Raw genomic sequence first — 18,024 nt, forward strand, 5'->3', positions numbered from 1 at the left:
AAATGCTTTTTGCATGCCACATATTACTCAAACACTAGGAATTCACACAAAAATTAGGTAGAGCTTTCGGTTTTAAGTGCGCTTACAGATGAACAACAAAAATGTGGGGTAGTTTGATTTGACCTAAACTCAGACACTGCCCCTCTCCAGGGTTCTGGCTCACTAACTTCTCTCCACCCTTCCTCCCATCATCATTTTCAGGAAGCTCCATAAGATTGGTCTGCAGCTATTGGGCAAGGAAGGGATAGTTCAGTTTAACAGATGAATAAAGGAGAGAAGTCAATAAAATGACCCTTTGCATGGAGGAAACCTAAGGAAGAGAGTAGAGGACCCCAAACAGGCTGTTTTACCATCAGAGGGAAAGCACGGGAGGGAGCGTTTGCTGGAACTGGAACTATGAGTTATAGGGGAGGGAGCCATGGCCTTCGGTAGAGGGATGAAGCCCACCTGCACTGTGCTTTCTTCTTCCAAGGTCAAGGCTGCGTGACCCCCAGGCAGAGGGCAAGGCGGCCCACAGACATGGTGCTTAGTGGGCACAGAGAGGGGTTCAGGGTGGAGCTGACAGAGCAAACTAAAACACCCAGTGCATGACCCAGCTAACACCTTGGCCTCTGGGGCTTGACAGGCTCATTCTCCTCCCCATCCTTGGCCACCCAGTCCCCCATGATCTGCGCTATCTCTGGATCCCACAGTTCACATAACCTGTTTGACTGTTGGGGCATCCTGACTTTATCACATCTGTGCGGCTTCTCATCCTCTGTCCACTCTCCACATCTCACTATCCACCCACTGTCCCTTCCCTTCTGGTCTAGCTTAGAGGGCACCATCCATCAGTGCCTATACAGAAAATGCCCTCAACTCCACTGAAGAAATATTTTGAGATGGTGAAGAATGGGGAACCATCTAAATACCCATCAGTTCAGTTCAGTTCAGTTCAGTCACTCAGTCGTGTTCGACTCTTTGCGACCCCATGAATCACAGCACGCCAGGCCTCCCTGTCCATCACCAACTCCCGGAGTTCACTCAGATTCACGTCCATCGAATCAGTGATGCCATCCAGCCATCTCATCCTCTGTCGTCCCCTTCTCCTCCTGCCCCCAATCCCTCCCAGCATCAGAGTCTTTTCCAATGAGTCAACTCTTTGCATGAGGTGGCCAAACTACTAGAGTTTCAGCTTTAGCATCATTCCTTTCAAAGAAATCCCAGGGCTGATCTCCTTGCAGTCCAAGCGACTCTCAAGAGTCTTCTCCAACACCACAGTTCAAAAGCATCAGTTCTTCAGCTCTCAGCCTTCTTCCCAGTCCAACTCTCAGCAGTGGAATGAATATTATGTGGTTTATTCATACAACGATTGAACTCTATCTATGTGGTTATAACATGGTTATATTTCAAAAACACATCATTGAGTAGAAAAGCAACTTGCAAAGGATTCAAACATCATGATGCCACTGCTTTTCAAGTTTCTGATTTTAAAGCAAAAGAATGCCTTTTAGTCCAAACAGAATTGTCCATGGTTTTGTATTATACAAGGCAGGTAAGAGTGGAGCTGTTCTCACTGAGGCAGGTGGAGAGGGTCTGCAAGCCCACCCAGTTGCTTCCATCCAGCCGCCCCCAAAAGACCCTCCTTGGAGCATGAATGTTGGGGTGACACAGTTTGATAAGCACGGTACCACACCAGGCAGGAAGCCTCCTGAGGGAGCGAGCACAGAGGAAGTTGATAGAGCTCGTGATGAGATCACCCAATCTTTCCAAACTAAGCCACTGTTCACAATTCTGGAGCAACACTTTGTTTGCTAAGATAATACAAACACCCCTGTTACATACATCTGAGCGTGTAGGACAAAGGTTAGAGTGAACAGAGTCACCGGAGTCCTGCTTGCCACTCTGGCTTTATACAGACGCCCGGGTACTGGCCCTGCTGGGGATTTGCGGCTTGACTACACTCTTGTCTTCCTCGTATTTTATTAAGCACCCCGGGGCTTGCACCTCTCCTCCTATCCTTTGATGGTTTTGATATCTTATGGTTACGTGTTTATCAACTGCCATCTTGAGCCTGAGGAGGAATATTTAATATTCTTAAATCTTTTCAGCTTCTAGCATGTCATCCTGGGTTAAAAACAAAAACATCTTTAATGTCCCATATGGACCAACCGCCTCAAGCCCTGGCAAGGTACAGAGCAGCTGTTGCACTGCGGTCCTCCTGTGTGTTTCTGGGGAAACCACCGGTTCCTCAGCTCCAATCCAGCTGTCAATAGACACAGCCAGAGCCAGGGCTGGCAGACTCTTATCTAACTGGGCCTGTCCCCGCGGATTTGGAAAATGTGTGATAGTTTTTGAAGAGAAAACTTGATGACTAGTAAAAAGGATGTGTCTATTTATGCAGGCAGACCCCATCAGATGAATATTCAACTTAAAACACTGGGTTCATTCTGAGTGTGGAACTCCAATTCCTGTGGAGGAGGGAGAGAAATTTCTTCTTTTCTCCTTTTGATAATAATTAGGGGAATCCATGACTCAGAGGGAAATCTCTCCCACAGCAAAGTGAAGAGCACTCGAGTAGCTCAAAGTATGTTTGTGGACTTAAGCCGGATCTCTTTACCCTGGAGATGAGAACTCTCGCGGAGAGGAAAACAGTAATTGCCGGGATCTCTCAGTGCAGCTGGGGCTGGGACAGGGAGGGCCTGAGGGAGCGAACACCGAGGTACACTGGCTCCACTTAATCTCAAAATGACCAGTGAGAGTGATGCTGACTGCCTAATTTAAGGATGGGAAAAGGAGGTCTTGAGGAGAATAAACGGCTGTCCGAAGGTCACAGAGTTGGCTGATGACAGAACAGGGGTTCAAACTAAGGCCTGGGATTTCAAATTGCACGTTTTGCTCGTCTAACACCTGGTCATCAAGAGGGCAGAAGTCAGAGAAAGGTGATTTTCAAGTCAACATAATGAAGAACTATGAAGAGTCAGAGAATAGTTGCTAAAGAATAGACTCAGCCCAGAACTGAATAGACTGGCTGGCGGAAGAGTGAACTGCCAGCATCCGGAATTCTGAGCACTAATGGAAGAGGGACACCTGGAGGGGCCAGGCAGTGGACAGTGGATGGAGCAGACATTACAGTGCCTTCTATCAAGTGTCTCCGTTTATGCTTTGATTCAGATTTGTGCCTTAATTCAACAGAAGCTCCAGTCCACTTGTCACCATGAAGTGTGAGCTTGCTGCTGCTTTTATAACTGACCAGCTGCGAAAGCGCATAGCTTTCTCTCTCTGCTCTGCCAGAGCTGGCCATCCCCTGCTTCAGCTTTGAGCTGTCATCCTTGGGCAAGACAGGGTCATGTTGCAGTCCAAGGGTGCCGCTTCCTTTCCTCTCCCATCTCTGCCCAGTAGGGAGGCCTTCCATGGCCACACAGGGTATGTGTGGAGGCCGCTGGAGGGCTTTGGCTAAAAAAAGACATGGAGCTGGGAATCCCTGCAGGAGAGTAGATGCAAGGAGTAACTGGGTGCAGAGGGCATTCAAAAACTGATTTCTGAGAGCCCTGGACTGAGCCAGTTTCTTTTAATAGTCAGAGAAAGGCTCTGTGGCAGCTTTCCAGTTGTCAATTTTAGCTCCTCCAAAAGGCTGGGAAGAACAGGCCCTACTTGCTGTTTAAGAGTTAGCACCAAAATAGACATGTTGGGGCCTTAGTTTTTTTTTCTTTTAGTTGTGTGTGTCTTCTTAAAACTTAACTAGATTTTTAAATTATAAGAGTAGCACCTGCATATAATTTTAAAAAAATCCTAAGTGGTAGGAAAGAATAAACAATTACAAATTTAAATGTCCTGTCCTTCTTGTCTATAAGCCTCACCCTCTCTTCTCCCCATTTCCAGTCTGATTTTTAATAGCTTACTCACTAACAACAGTTTCCCAGGTATCTTTTCAGAAATTCTGATGTGCTCACACACACACACACACACACACACACACACACACACACGATCAGAGCCTGGCCCCACCCCCCTCTTGGTTCAGCTTCCTCTTCTGCCCCCACTTGGGGCTCTAACCACGGTGGCTCCTCTCCTCAGCCTTTGGATGTCTCATGATCATATCCCACGTCAGGTCAGGCTGCCCCACGGAGCTCTCGCAGCATCTGGTACCTCTCCTTGTGGCGCCTTCACGTCGGTACGTTTACATTCATTCACTTGTGTGATTCTTCACTAAGGTCTATCTCACTCACTAGGCTGCTTCTTGAGAGCAAGACCTCTGACAACTGAACCTTCCATCGTAGTCCCAGACCTAACACTGTGTCCAGCACATTGTAGTGTTTAACTGGTCATTGACTGAAAGAACAATCTGGTTCACATCGGACCTTTTAAAATGAAGAATACACTTTGGACACCTTTCATGTCAGAACACAGACATCCATCTCATTCTGTTTAGTGGCTCTATAGTGTCCCATCCCATGGACAGATTATAGCTTCATAATCAATTTCCTACTAATGGATTTTAAGGGCATTTCTAATTTTTTACTATTGTCACTGACCCTGTTTCTTTGCAAACTTGTGTGCATCTGTCTGTTAGGTAAGTTTATAGAAGGGAAATCACTAGGTCAAAGGGTCAGGGTATTATAAAACTGGAGAGGGAATGTCAATTGCTTTCCCCGCAAATGGTGTCCATACCTAGTCCTACCAGCAGTGCACAAGTATGTCTGCTTCCCCCCACCCCTGCCATCATGCAGTGTCACCAAACTTCCTTGGCATCTCCTTGGTTAAGCTGCATTTCTTTAATAACAAGTGAGGCTGGGGATTATTTTTGGATGGTTATCAGCCATTTGTATTCCCTCTTCAGTAAAATGTCTCTGTCTTTTGTCCATATTTTTCTCGAGTTGTCTTTTTCATCTAGATTTTATAATAACTCTTTCTATATTTTCCCTTCATTGACATTTATTTCTTAACTTTATGGTATGTTGTCACGGAGAAGTTTTTCATTTTTATGCTGTCAAGTTTATCAATCTTTTTTTCTCCCTCTCTTTGTCTCTCAATCTCTACCCATCTGTACACAGGCAGAGGAAAAATGCTCACCACTCAACAAGTGTCACCACTGGCTACTTCTGGGATGGTGCAGGCTGAGATGGTTTGTAGCTCAGTTCTCTGTATTTTTCTGTATGGCTTTTTTTTTTTTTTTTGGTAAAAAGCATTATCATTTTAATTAAAAATAGCTGTTTTTTCAAAAGCAGCAGTATGGCACCTGGATTTACGTCATTCTTAGAAAAGGTTTATAATGTCTGAAATCATAATTGCACTCTGCCACTTTTCCAATTTTGGGGCTTCCCGGGTGGCGCAATAGTAAAGAATCTGCTTGCCAAGGCAGGAGACTCAAGAGACTGGGATTTGGTCCCTGAATCAGGAGGATCCCCTGGAGGAGGAAACGGCAACCCACTCCAGTATTCTCACTTGGAGAATCCCATGGACAGAGGAGCATGGAGGGCTATAGTCCACGGGGTCACAGAGTCAGACATGACTGAGTGCGCATGCAACCTTCTTTTCTAATTTTTTAAAAATAGGCTAACGTTGTTAGATATTTTGAAAATTAAAAATAGCACTCTGATTATTTCTAATAAATTAATTTCACTTTATAGCAAATACACCACAATTAACAAGAGCCAGTAAGAAGTGCTGCCATTTACTAAACAGTCTGCACCTGCCAGGGGCCACGAGTGAGCACTTATTAGCCACCAGCAAGACCTGACCGAGGCCAATAACTCACCCAGAGCAGGAACCTGAACCCAGACTTTCTGTCATTGGTAGAGAAACTGATAAATTATTTCATCATACTTTGCAAATGAAAGTTCTCTAAATTTGGGGACTACTGAGTGTCAGAGCTTCCCTGAAAACTGAAAAGAGAGATATACCATTTTAGTGTCAGAGATTTGAAAAAGCTGTCCAAGCTAGTGTGGTGTTAATTTATACCCCTTGAAAGCACACACCCACAACCATGTTCTTGCTCACATAAAAGAAATTCTGTAATTTTTCTCCAGGATAGGAAAACAAGGTTCTAGTGCCAAAATCTGCCTTGAAGAGCTTCAGAAGCAGTCATGCTTGCTTGGTTTCCTCACAGAACCCTGCTGCAGAGGACCTGCCGGCTGACGACAGCCCTTTCATCAATCCTTCTGTGATGGCTCTGTGGGGCTGGCTTTATTCTTCTCCATTTAATGGGCTAGGTTCTAAAATACTTTGGAACTTTTCTACATTCTACCGAAAATAAAAAGTCCTTTCTCCCTGGGTGTTTCTCTCATTCCAAAGGAATGAAGAGTGAAAAAATAAGAAGGGAAATAATAAAACCATCTTTCTTTGTGTCTAATTAATAAATGGCTTTTAGGCATGGGCTCCCTTGGAAAGCTGTGGCCACACTGTACCTTTCTGTATTTTAGGTAAAGTCGCTAAAGAAAAGGGAAGTCTTGATAAATGTATAACAATTACTATTAATAAATAAAAGTAGCTCATACTGGCAACATGCCAAATGGTTCACAAAGGACTTTCCATTGTGAATCTTTGAGCTCTTCTGTGAAGTGGATAGGGTCTTTCATAGTTTTTTTCTTTTTTTTAAAGACTAAATGACTTGTATTATCAAACAACTGGTAAAGAGAAGTGTCAGACTCCAACCCAGTAGCTGGTTTTCTGATTTCAAATTCAATGCCATCTTTTCATTATTATTTTTAATTGGAGGATAATTGCTTGACACTGTTGTGTTGGTTTCTGCCATTCAACAGCACAAATCAGCCATAAGTGTGTGTGTGTGTGTATACATATATCACCTCCTTCTTGAGCCTCCCTCCCAGCCCAACCACCACCCCACCCCTCTAGGTCATCAGGAGCACTGGGTTTGGCTCCCTGTGTTATATAGCAACTTCCCATTAGTCTCTGCTTTACAGGTGGTGGTATGAATATATCAGCACTACTCTCTCAATTTGTCCCACCTTCTCCTTCCCCTGCTGTGCCCACAAGTCTGTTCTCTACATCTGTATCTCTATTGTCCTGCAAATAGGTTCATCAGTACCTTTTTCTAGATTCCATACAAGTACATTAATATATGACATTTGTTTTTCTCTTTCTGACTTAATTCAGTCTGTATAACAGGCTCTAGGTTCATCCACCTCAGTTCAACTGACTCACATTCATTCCTTTTTATGGACGAGTAATATTCCATTGTATATATGTACCACAACTTATCTATTCATCTATCAATTCAAATCCAAATGCTACCTTGACCTCATAAAGTTATCTTTTTAACGATCATAGGCAAGCATTTATTTCAACACTCACTAATCTTTATTAACCTCAAGAATAAACAACAATAAAAGTCACCTATCAAACTTTACAAGTATTATAAAAATAAGTGGGGACTACCCTGGTTGTCCAATGGTTAAGAATCTGCCATTCAATGCAGGGGCTGTGGGTTAAATCCCTGATCAGAGAATAAGAACCTGCATTCTGCAGGACAACGAAGCTTGTGAACTGCAACTGCTGAGCCTGTGCAATCTAAAGCCTGTGCTCTGTAACTAGAGAAACCTGTGTGCCGCAACTTGGGAAACCTGCACTGCAACGAGAAGCCCATGCACCACAACTAGAAAAGCCCTCCCAGTGCAATGAAGACCCAGCACAGCCAAAAAAGAAGGGAATTCTTCAGTATCCTGGATAAAGGGAGATTCTTCTCAGAGTCCATCTAAATGGAATAAAGGGAAAGACTGAGAACTTGAAAGTGCTAAGAAAACTTCTTTGTGGCAAAAAAAAAAAACCCATGTAAATACAGAAACACACACAAGCTAGAGCTAATAAACAAGTTTAGAAAGGTGGCAGGATGCAAAGTGAACATACTCAAAAATCATTTGTATTTCTATGCACAGGCAATGGACAAAAAGAAAAGGAAATTAAGAAAATACTTCCATTTGTAATAACAAAAAACCACCAAATACTGGAGAATAAATCTACCAAAAGAAGTACAAAACTGGTAGTATAAAACATGGTTGAAAGAAATTAAGACATAAATAAATAAGAAATATTTATGGATTTTACAGATTGAAAGGCTTAATACTGTTAAGATGTCAATACTTCACAACTGCAATATAGATTCAATGTAATCCTATCAAAATCCTAGCTGTTTCCTTTTTTTTTCTTTCCAGAAACTAGAAAGAAAAATCTTTAAAATTCATTTGAAAATATAAGGGACCCGGAATAGCCAAAGCAATCTTGAAAAAGAATAATAAAGTTGGAGATGTCACACTTAATAGATTTCAAAACTTACTACAAAATTTGTACTTGAATCTTCATAGTAGTGTTATTCATAATATTCATAAACTTACTATAAAACAACAACTGAAATTGTGATATGGGCATAAGAATAGACATATAGCTCAATGGAATAGAATTGAAAGACTAGAAATAAATCCTTACATTCTTGGTCAATTGACTTGGACATGGGTGCCAAGTAATTCAATGATGAAAGAATAGTCCTTTTAATAAATGGTACTGGGACAACTGAGAATCCACATACAAAAGGATGAAGTTAGACCTTTGCTTCATATCATTTAAACACTTAACTCAAAATGAATCAAAGACTTCAATGTAAGAGCTAAAATTATAGAATTCTCAGAAAGAAACAGACATAAGCCTTCATGAACATGAATTAGGCAATGGCTTCTTAGATGTGATGTCAAAAGCACAAACAACAATACCAAAAATAAGTTGAATGTCATCAAAATTAAAACCTTTTGTGTTTCAAAGGACACTGTCAGGACAGTGAGAAGACAACCCACATAATAGGAGGAAAGTTTAATAAATCATATATCATAAGGGTGTAGTATCTAGTATCAAAATATACAAAAAACCCTTAAAGTCAACAATAAAAAGACAAATAACTATATTAAAAATGGATAAAGGATTTGAATAGGCGTACCTCCAAAGAAGATAAACAAATGTCCAATAAAGAGATAAAAAGATGCTGAACATCTTTAGTCATTAGAGAAATGCAAATCAAAAGTACAGTGAGATACAATTTCACACTCTTTAGGATGTTTAAAATAAAACAGACAATTAAAAGGGTTGGTATGAATGTGGAGAAACTGAAACTCATTCATTACTTGTGGAGATATAAAATGCTGAGGTCACTTTGGTAAATACTTTGGCAGTTCCTCAAAAAGCTAAATGTTGAGTTACTACGTGATCCAAAAATTCCACTCCTAGACTTATACAAAAGAGATCTGAAAATATACATCCTTGAAAACCTTATATATGAATGTTAATAGCAACATTATTCATAATAACCATAAAGTGGAAACAACCCAAACATCAGTCAACTGATGAATATAAACAAAAGGAGTACTATTCAGTCATAAATAGGAAATGAAGTACTGATACAAACTAAACACAAACGAACCTTGTAAAAATTATGCTAAATAACAGAAGTCAAAGACAAAAGGCCACATATTATATGATTATATGAACTGTCCATAATAGGCAAGTCCACAGAGACAGAGATTAGATGGTGGTTGCCAGAGGAAGAGGAGGGAATAGGAATGACTCCTAATGGGCACAAGGTTTCCTTTAAGGTGATAAAGAATGTCTGGAATTAGATAGTAGTAATGGTTGTACAACTTTGTGAGCACAATAAAACCACTAAATTGTACACTTAAAAAGGGTAAGTTTTATAATATGTAAATTATCTCAATGAAATGCACAAAAATTAAAACCCAAATGATAAATTGGGCAAAAAAAATTATGACACATAGATAGTGTAATTTATAAAGAAATTTTAACTGTTAAGGCAAGCTAGATAAAAATTCTGTTAAATAGTGGACAAATAATATGAATAATTCACAAAAAAGGAATTGCACAAAAATATACTGAAGTCCATTAAATATATGAAAAGTTACTCAATTCCATTTTAAATAAGAGAAGTGTGGATTAAAACTATACTGAGATATCACTTCTCAACTATCAGATGGGAACTAATTCAAAAGCTTGATGATACATTCATTCTTTTGAAAGGGGCTGTGGGGAAACAGGCACTCCTACACACCGCTGATGGCAATACAAATGGTAGAAGCCCAATGAAAGGCAACTGGTAATATCCTACAAAACTACCAACATATGCTCCCTTTGACCTTGCTGTCCCCTTTCTAGGAATTTACTCTGAAGATACACCTCCAACAATACAAAAATACATATGTGTAAGGTTATTTGTTACAACATTATTTTTATTTACAAAATATTGGAACCTAACCTAATGCCAATAGTCATGTATGGATGTGAGAAATGGACCATAAAAAAGGCTCAGCACTGAAGAATTGATGCTTTCAAACTGTGGTGCTGGAGAAGACTGTTGAGAGTCCCTTGGACAGCAGGGAGATAAAACCAGTCAATCCTAAAGGAAATCAACCCTGAACATTCACACTGGAAGGACTGATGCTGAAGCTGAAGCTCCAATACTTTGGCCACCTGATGCAAAGAGCTGACTCATTAGAAAAGACCCTGATGCTGGGAAATATTGAAGGTGGGAGGAGAAGGGAGCAGCAGAGAATGAAATGGTTGGATGGCATTACTGACTCAATAAACATGAGTCTGAGCAAAAGTGAAGGACAGGGAAGTCTGGAGTGCTGCAGTCCATGGGGTGGCAGAGAGTCAGACACGACTTAGCTACTAAACAAAAACAACTTAAATGCCAAAACATAAACTATTTAAAAAACTATATTATGTACATAAAATAGAATATTATCCATCTATATAACAAATAAAGGAGATTTAAATGAATTATAAAGTGATTTTCAGGATGTATTGTTAGGTGAAAAAAGCAAATATGCACACAACAAATAGATAACTTGGTGAGAAGAGGGAGAGACATTTCAACTGATAAATGTACACAGAAGGACAGACGGAAAAATCACTGATTTGCAACCATCATGGTAAAGACTAGCTTGCGAAAGACTCATCAATGGATGCTAAACTTGGAAAGACGTTTCAAAGAGGAGTAAAAAAATTTACATAGTCTTAAAAACATCTCTTTACAGAATGGTTATTGGCTGCAAACAGAAAAGTCATTATACACTGAAGTAGCACACACATCGCTGGCAGATAAATTAAAGTCACCAGTAAAGGACAGATGGACTTCATGTGCCTCCAGATACAACACCCCAAGAAAATATAATGTCCTTTTGTAGCATTCTAGCTGGGCTTGTCCTGTCAGAATCTAGCCAGGAGGAAGCATCAGACAAACCCAAACTAAGGCACAGTCTATGAAATAACAGGCCTGTATTCTTCAAAAATTTCATTGTCATTAAGAGACAATGACAAGCTGAGAAACTGTTTAGATTACAGAAGACCAGAGTCCTTGACAACTAAGTGCAGTACTTGATCGTGAACTGTGTTTTTATTGGAGCAGGAAAAAATTGCCAAGAAGGACAGTATTGGGCTAACTGACAAAACAGAATATGGCCCATACCGATCTTAATATTCCTGAATTCACCTTTTCTGGCTAGACCTGTGAACTCTCTTGAGATTCTAGTATCCTATGAAACAAAGTTTGGGAAATGTGTAAATCAAGCTCAAATCTTTGCAATGCACACTAGTGGGTCTTAGAAGCCATTTTTTATTCTAGTGAATTTTATAAAGGGTGATGGCCCTTACAGGAATACTCTGAGTATATCTTAATTTCTTGCTCTGAACTTTAGGAACCGGTGCAGCAAAGAGAGTGCTGAGACTTTGACAGCAGGTCTGTCCTCAGCAGATCTTTGAGGGAGGGTCTGGTCAGGAAGCATTGAGGGTATACGGGCTTGGAAAAAATTTAAATTAATAAAATTTGTAAAATGAGAGTTTACTCAGTCGTGTCCAACTCTTTGTGACCCCATGGACTGCAGCACACCAGGCTCCCCTGTCTCCCAAAGCTTGCTCAAACTCATGTCCATCGAGTTGGTGATGCCATCCAACCATCTCATCCTTGGTCATCTCCTTCTCATCCTACTTTCAGTCTTTCCCAGCATCAGGGTCTTTACCAGTGAGTCAATGCTTCGCATCTGGTGGCCAAAGTATTGGAATTTCAGCTACAGCATCAGTCCTTCCAATGAATATTCAGGACTGATTTCCTTTAGGATGTCATGACTGGTTGGATCCTTGCAGTTCAAGGGACTTTCAAGAGTCTTCTCCAACACCACAATTCAAAAGCATCAATTTTTTGGTGTTCAGCTTTCTTTATAGTTCAGCTCTCACATCCATACACGACTACTGGAAAAACCATAGCTTTGACTAGACAGACCTTTGTTGGCAAAGTAATGTCTCTGCTTTTTAATATGCTGTCTAGGTTGGTCATAGCTTTTCTTCCAAGGAGCAAGCATCTTTTAATTTCATCACTGCAGTCACCAACTGCAGTGATTTTGGAGCCCAAATAAAGAAAGTCTCTTTCTGTTTCCATTGTTTCCCTATCTATTTGCCAAGAAGACCAGACGCCATGATCTTAGTTTTCTGAATGCTATGTAAAATAGTATTAAAAAAATTGACAAAGTTGGTGTAAAAGTAGCTCAATTAAGAGCAAAGAAAAGCAAATTTCTGGTGGCCAGGTAAATCAAAACAACCCTTTGGGCAGAATGTCAATAAAAATCAAGAAGTATAAAATATTCATGCTTTATCTACCAGCAGTTTAACTTCTGGTAATTTATATCAGCAAATAACTTAAAGAAAGAAAAAAGTTTTTTATAAGAATATTCAGAATTATTGATACTAACAAAAAATTGCAAATCTACCAGTGTTCTTTTGCATAGTAAGTGTCCCGACCAGCCACAGACAGAAAGTTGGTCTAAAGCTGGACCCCTCCATCTCCTTCACCACCCCACATCTGTGCACCTCCCGCGCCTGTCATTTTTACTCTCCATACATCTGTATCAGCTCCGTCCATGTCGCTCCATTCTCATGACACTCCCTGAGTCCAGGCTGTCACCGTCCCTACCTGGTCTGCTGCAGCCATCTCCTAAGCCACCTCCCTGCTTATCTCTCTGCCGTCCAGTCCATTCTCCATGCTGCAGAGCAACCCTTCTAGACAATAATCTGATGATGTCCCTCTCTCTGCTTGAAAACCCTTAACTGCTCATAGTAACTGCCCTTAGGGTGAAGCTCTAATTCCTTACCATGACTTTCCACACCCAGTGCCCAGGGATGAGGAACTCCTCGCAGTTCCCCAAAATGTGTCAAATCTTGTCTTACCTTCAGAACTTTGCATGTACTCTGCCCCCTGCCTGGGTCAGTCTTCCCTGCCTCTTGGTACTTTCTGAGGCAGGCATCTGCATTTATTACCTTTGCTTCCTCATACCTCACTCACAGTACAATCTGGATTCTGTCCTCTTTAGTGCCCCAGGGCTTCCCTCAACTAGGTCATCAATAAAAGAAAAAGAAAAACAAGAAAAGGAGAGGGAGAACTTTCCAGAAATTCATATATTGCACTAGCAGGCACTGTGCTCGACAGTTCACAAATATTAACTCATTTTTCCTCCCAACAGCTCCATGTCCTCCAGAACAGGAAAAGGAATCAAAAAGAAGAGGATATCTCTTTCTTCTTTACTTTTCTCCCTGTTTTTCTGGCAAATTCTTCTTTTTGCCTTTACCGATTTACCCTTCTTTTCACAACCAATGAATACCAAAGTTCCTCAGGACTCTGACACCAGTCGTTTCCCCTTCTCCCTCCATAAAGCCTCCCTGGGTGACTGCACTCTCTCCCAAGGCAATTACTGTGTACAAGGGGAGGACTTTTTAACCTATTTTCTCAACTCTAATCCTGATTATATAACTATCTAACTGTCGCTGCTGCTTGGATGCCTTAGGGCATCTCAGACTCACCATCAAAACCTGAGCTCATCTTGTCATCCCTCAGTCACCCCTGCTTCCCCACTGTAAATGGCACACACATCTTCTCAGGTGTCCAGACCAGAAACCCAGGAGTCATCTTCGACTCTTCCCCTTCCCTCTTTGTCCTGTATCCTTTCAATTTCTATATCTCCTAATTCTGCCTCCTAAATCTTTGTCATACCCAACTCCTTCATCCTTACTAACATCATCCTGGTTTAAGCCACCTCCATCTTCAGCCTTCAGTGCTTCAGTCTACCTCCACTCCAGGCACACCCTCCCCAGTCTACTCTCTACATACCAGCCAGAATTACCTTTCAAAAAACAGTGCATTTAAATCTGGGCTATGCCATTTGTTGACTGTGTACTCCTGGGCATATCACTCAACCGTCCTAATTCTTGACTGACTTATCCATAAAATGATAATAATAATAAAAAATCATAGGATAGGTATTAGTATTTAAGGGAGATGACCCAGAGAAAGTGAGAGAACGGCACACACTAATAAACTATGCATGGGAGTCTAAATAGTCATACAAATTTTTAAAGAAATAGCAACAAAGAACTGTCAATACTGTATCATTATATCTCATTTGAAATAAAAAATGAGTTGGTCTATATTTTACAACTTTAATAGGGAAAAATTCTCAGAAAACAAGTTAAAAGGTGCTTTTAGCAGATGATACCATATAAAAACATCAAACTGACATGATGGTTAGTTTTATGTGTCAGCTTGGCTAGGCAGTGGTGTCCAGTTGGTAGATCAAATACTAGTGCCTCGTTGTTAGGTCAAATATAGTTTAAATGTTGCTTTGAATGTACTTTGTAGTTGTGATTAACATTTATGATCAGAAGACTTTGAATAAAGGAGATTACCTTCAACAATATGAGTAGGCCTCATACAGAACAAAAGGCTGAGGTTCCAATAAAGGGAGACTGTGATGACATAGACACTCTGCTTGCGTTTTCAGCTGGCCCACCTACCCTGTGGATTTCAGACTTGTCAGCGCCCACAATTGTGTGAGCCAATTCCTTAAATAAATCCTTCTCTTTCTCTATGTATATATCCAACTGGTTCCGTTTTGGAGAACCCTAAGTGACACACTCACAGAGGAATCTTTTAATGATAAAGTGGAACAGCAGCTACCAGATGACAGTTCTAAGTAACTTCAGGTAAAGGTCGCAGAATGTGGTAGAAAATAACCTAATACGTTTGGTCACATAATCTGTACATGCTGCTGCTGCTGCTGTCACTTCAGTCGTGTCCGACTCTGTGCGAGGCAGCCCACCAGGCTCCCCCGTCCCTGGGATTCTCCAGGCAAGAACACTGGAGTGGGTTGCCATTTCCTTCTCCAATACATGAAAGTGAAAAGTGAAAGGGAAGTCGCTCAGTTGTGTCCGACCCTTAGCATGGACTGCAGCCTACCAGGCTCCTCTATCCATGGGATTTTCCAGGCAAGAGTACTGGAATGGGGTGCCACTGCCTTCTCATAGATAAGCTTTAAAGTATAAAGAAACTTTGTCTGTGAAACAAGACTTAAATTATGCACCTGCTATGAGAAAGCCACCTTCAGGGAGTCTTGGGTTGTTTGTGGAGCAGGCACAGGTAACAGAGGACCGGTAATCCCATGCTCGCCCACATGGGCACTTATGTGAAGATGTTTGTTGAACTTTTCCTCCAGGCGGTGTTGTATGTATCTAGAGCACATAACTAAGCCAGACATTCTCAGAGCTGCTATTCCACTTTTATCTGTGAGAAGCAGTGGGTCAGAACAGCTTTGGTGGCCAGGACATTGTAGCTTACCTGTAAAAGGTTGTTGATGGATGCATCGTGAAATCCCAGGGCTTGCTCTGCAGCTGCCAATTCCCTCAGTATTGGTACACACTCAAGACTTTTTTCACCTCTACTCATCTCAGTATATTCTAAAGCCTCTTGGTAGTGGGGCAGAGCTTCTTTTGATTTCTTCTGACCTTGATATACCCTAAAAAACAAATGGATTATTTTTTAAATAATTAAAATGTGAGATACTGAAAATAAAAGGTGGATTTGACTTTCTGACTCCTCTTCCCCAGGTTCATTTCCTAGGCAGCTAAGCCTTTTTTTCCTCCAAGGAGCAGCAGGGCATAGTGGTTAAGAGGAGAGACATTGGGATAATCAGGAAGATTGAAATCCTGGCTCTGTCACTTGCTAGGTGTAGGACCTTCAAGTTACTCGACAGTTTCTCATCTGTAGGTTAACAAAAGGTATCTTAAAAAGAAAAGAAAAGGCTATGTTAAAAGAAAACCTATGACAAACCTAGATAATGTATTCAAAAGTGGAGACATCACTTTGCCAACAAAGGTCCATATAGTCAAAGCTATGGTTTTTCCAGTAGTCATGTACGGATGTGAGAGCTGAACCATAAAGAAGGCCCAGAGCTGCAAAAAATTGATACTTTTGAACTGTGGTGTTGGAGAAGACTCTTGAGAGTTCCTTGGACAGCAAAGAAATCAAACCAGTCAGTCCTAAAGGAAATCAACCCTGAATATTCACTGAAAGGACTGCTGCTGAAGCTGAAGCTCCAATACTTTGGCTATCTGATGTGAATAGCCAACTCATTGGAAAAGACCCTCACTGGGAATGATTGAGGGCAGGAGGAGAAGGGGGTGACAGAGGATTAGATGGTTGGATGGCATCACCGACTCAATGGACATGAGTATGAGCAAACTCCAGAAAACAGTGAGGGACAGAGAAGCCTGGTGTGCTACAGTCCATGGAGTTGCAAAGAGTTGGACATGACTTAGCGACTGAACAAGTTAACAATAATAACAGTGCCCACTTCACTGCATTGCTATGAAGATTAAATTAAAGTGGTTGATATTAATAAAAAGAACATCTAGAAGAGTCTCTGACACATAGTAAGTGCTGTGGAGGTGTTGGTTTAAAAAATATAAAATATTAAAACAACAACAGTAATCAGAAAGCACGCCAAGATGCTGATAACTAATCCACTGAGAAATTATAGAAGGTTCCCAGTTTGATGAGGGTGTAAAGCACTCTCATTAACTGTTGGGAAGAATGTAATTTGGGTACAAGCTTTTCTATATCAGAATTATACATATATATGTATACATATTTCTGCTAATTGCACTTTAAGTAGTTATCTTGAGAAATACTCTGGCACAAGAACTATATATAAGAATGTTTACTGAAGCATTCTTTGTAATAGTGAAAAAGTATAAAGTACTTAAAATACCTCAGTAGATGATTATTTATTTATTATTTACTTTACAATATTGTATTGGTTTTGCCATACATCAAGATGAATCTGCCACAGGTGTACATGTGTTCCCAGTCCTGTTAAGTGGGTTATAGTAAGTACATCTACATTGTGGAATGCTATGTAGCCATTAAAGTTAATTTTGATCTGTATTTATCATCATAGAAGTATATCCACTCTATATTATTCAGCCAAAAGGCAGATTACAAAACACTTTATATAATCTTGAAGAAAGTGAAAGTCGCCCAGTCGTGTTTGACTCTTTGCGACTCCATTGTCTATACAGTCCTTGGAATTCTCCAGGCCAGAACACTGGAGTGGGTAGCCTTTTTCTTCTCCAGGGGATCTTCCTATCCCAGGATTGAATCCAGGTCTCCTGCATTGCAGGTGGATTCTTTACCAGCTAAGCCATAATCTTATGCATGTGAAAAATTTGCATCTAATCTACATGTAAACATATGCATAAAGAGCTATCTGAATGTCACTAAAATGTTAGCAATAGTTATTTCTAAGGAGTTGTGAATTATTTCACTCTTATTTATACTTTATAAATTTCCCAAATTTTCTTCTATAAAAATATATTACTTTTACATGAGAAAAATGTTAATTTAAAGGTGGTAGTAGGAAAATAATCTTGTAACTTCTTAGGGTAAGGGTCTTTCATATAAAAAAAATATATTTCTATATAGTGTTTACCAAAAAATTAAAAAACAATCTTTTCTGAAACACCTGTGAAAATTATTAGAAACTTTTTTTTCATGGAAAATTTTTAGGTACCAAACTCATAATAAAAGAAATCAATTCTTCCTATGTTGCCTCCACCCCAGAATCTTTACTACTAAAAGACCTTACAATTTCTATAATTACCTAAAAACTGAGATGAAATGTGAGAAAATGACTAAGAGACCATAAA

The 18,024-nt window shown here is 40.4% G+C and overlaps 1 protein-coding gene across 4 annotated transcripts in view; it reads right to left on the bottom strand.

Annotated features, from left to right (window-relative positions):
• The window catches only part of TTC23 (tetratricopeptide repeat domain 23), a 191,218-nt gene that overhangs the window by 38,740 nt on the left and 134,454 nt on the right, over positions 1-18,024 (bottom strand). For all 4 annotated transcript variants that reach the window (XM_040257022.1, XM_040257024.1, XM_040257025.1 and 1 more), the window contains one exon: positions 15,656-15,833. In XM_040257022.1, coding sequence (XP_040112956.1) covers positions 15,656-15,833 — 178 coding nt within the window. The remainder of the gene's footprint in view (positions 1-15,655; positions 15,834-18,024) is intronic.

This window comes from Oryx dammah, unplaced genomic scaffold (assembly GCF_014754425.2).
Source record: "Oryx dammah isolate SB20612 unplaced genomic scaffold, SCBI_Odam_1.1 HiC_scaffold_16, whole genome shotgun sequence".
In the NCBI taxonomy this organism is placed as follows: Eukaryota; Metazoa; Chordata; class Mammalia; order Artiodactyla; family Bovidae; genus Oryx; species Oryx dammah.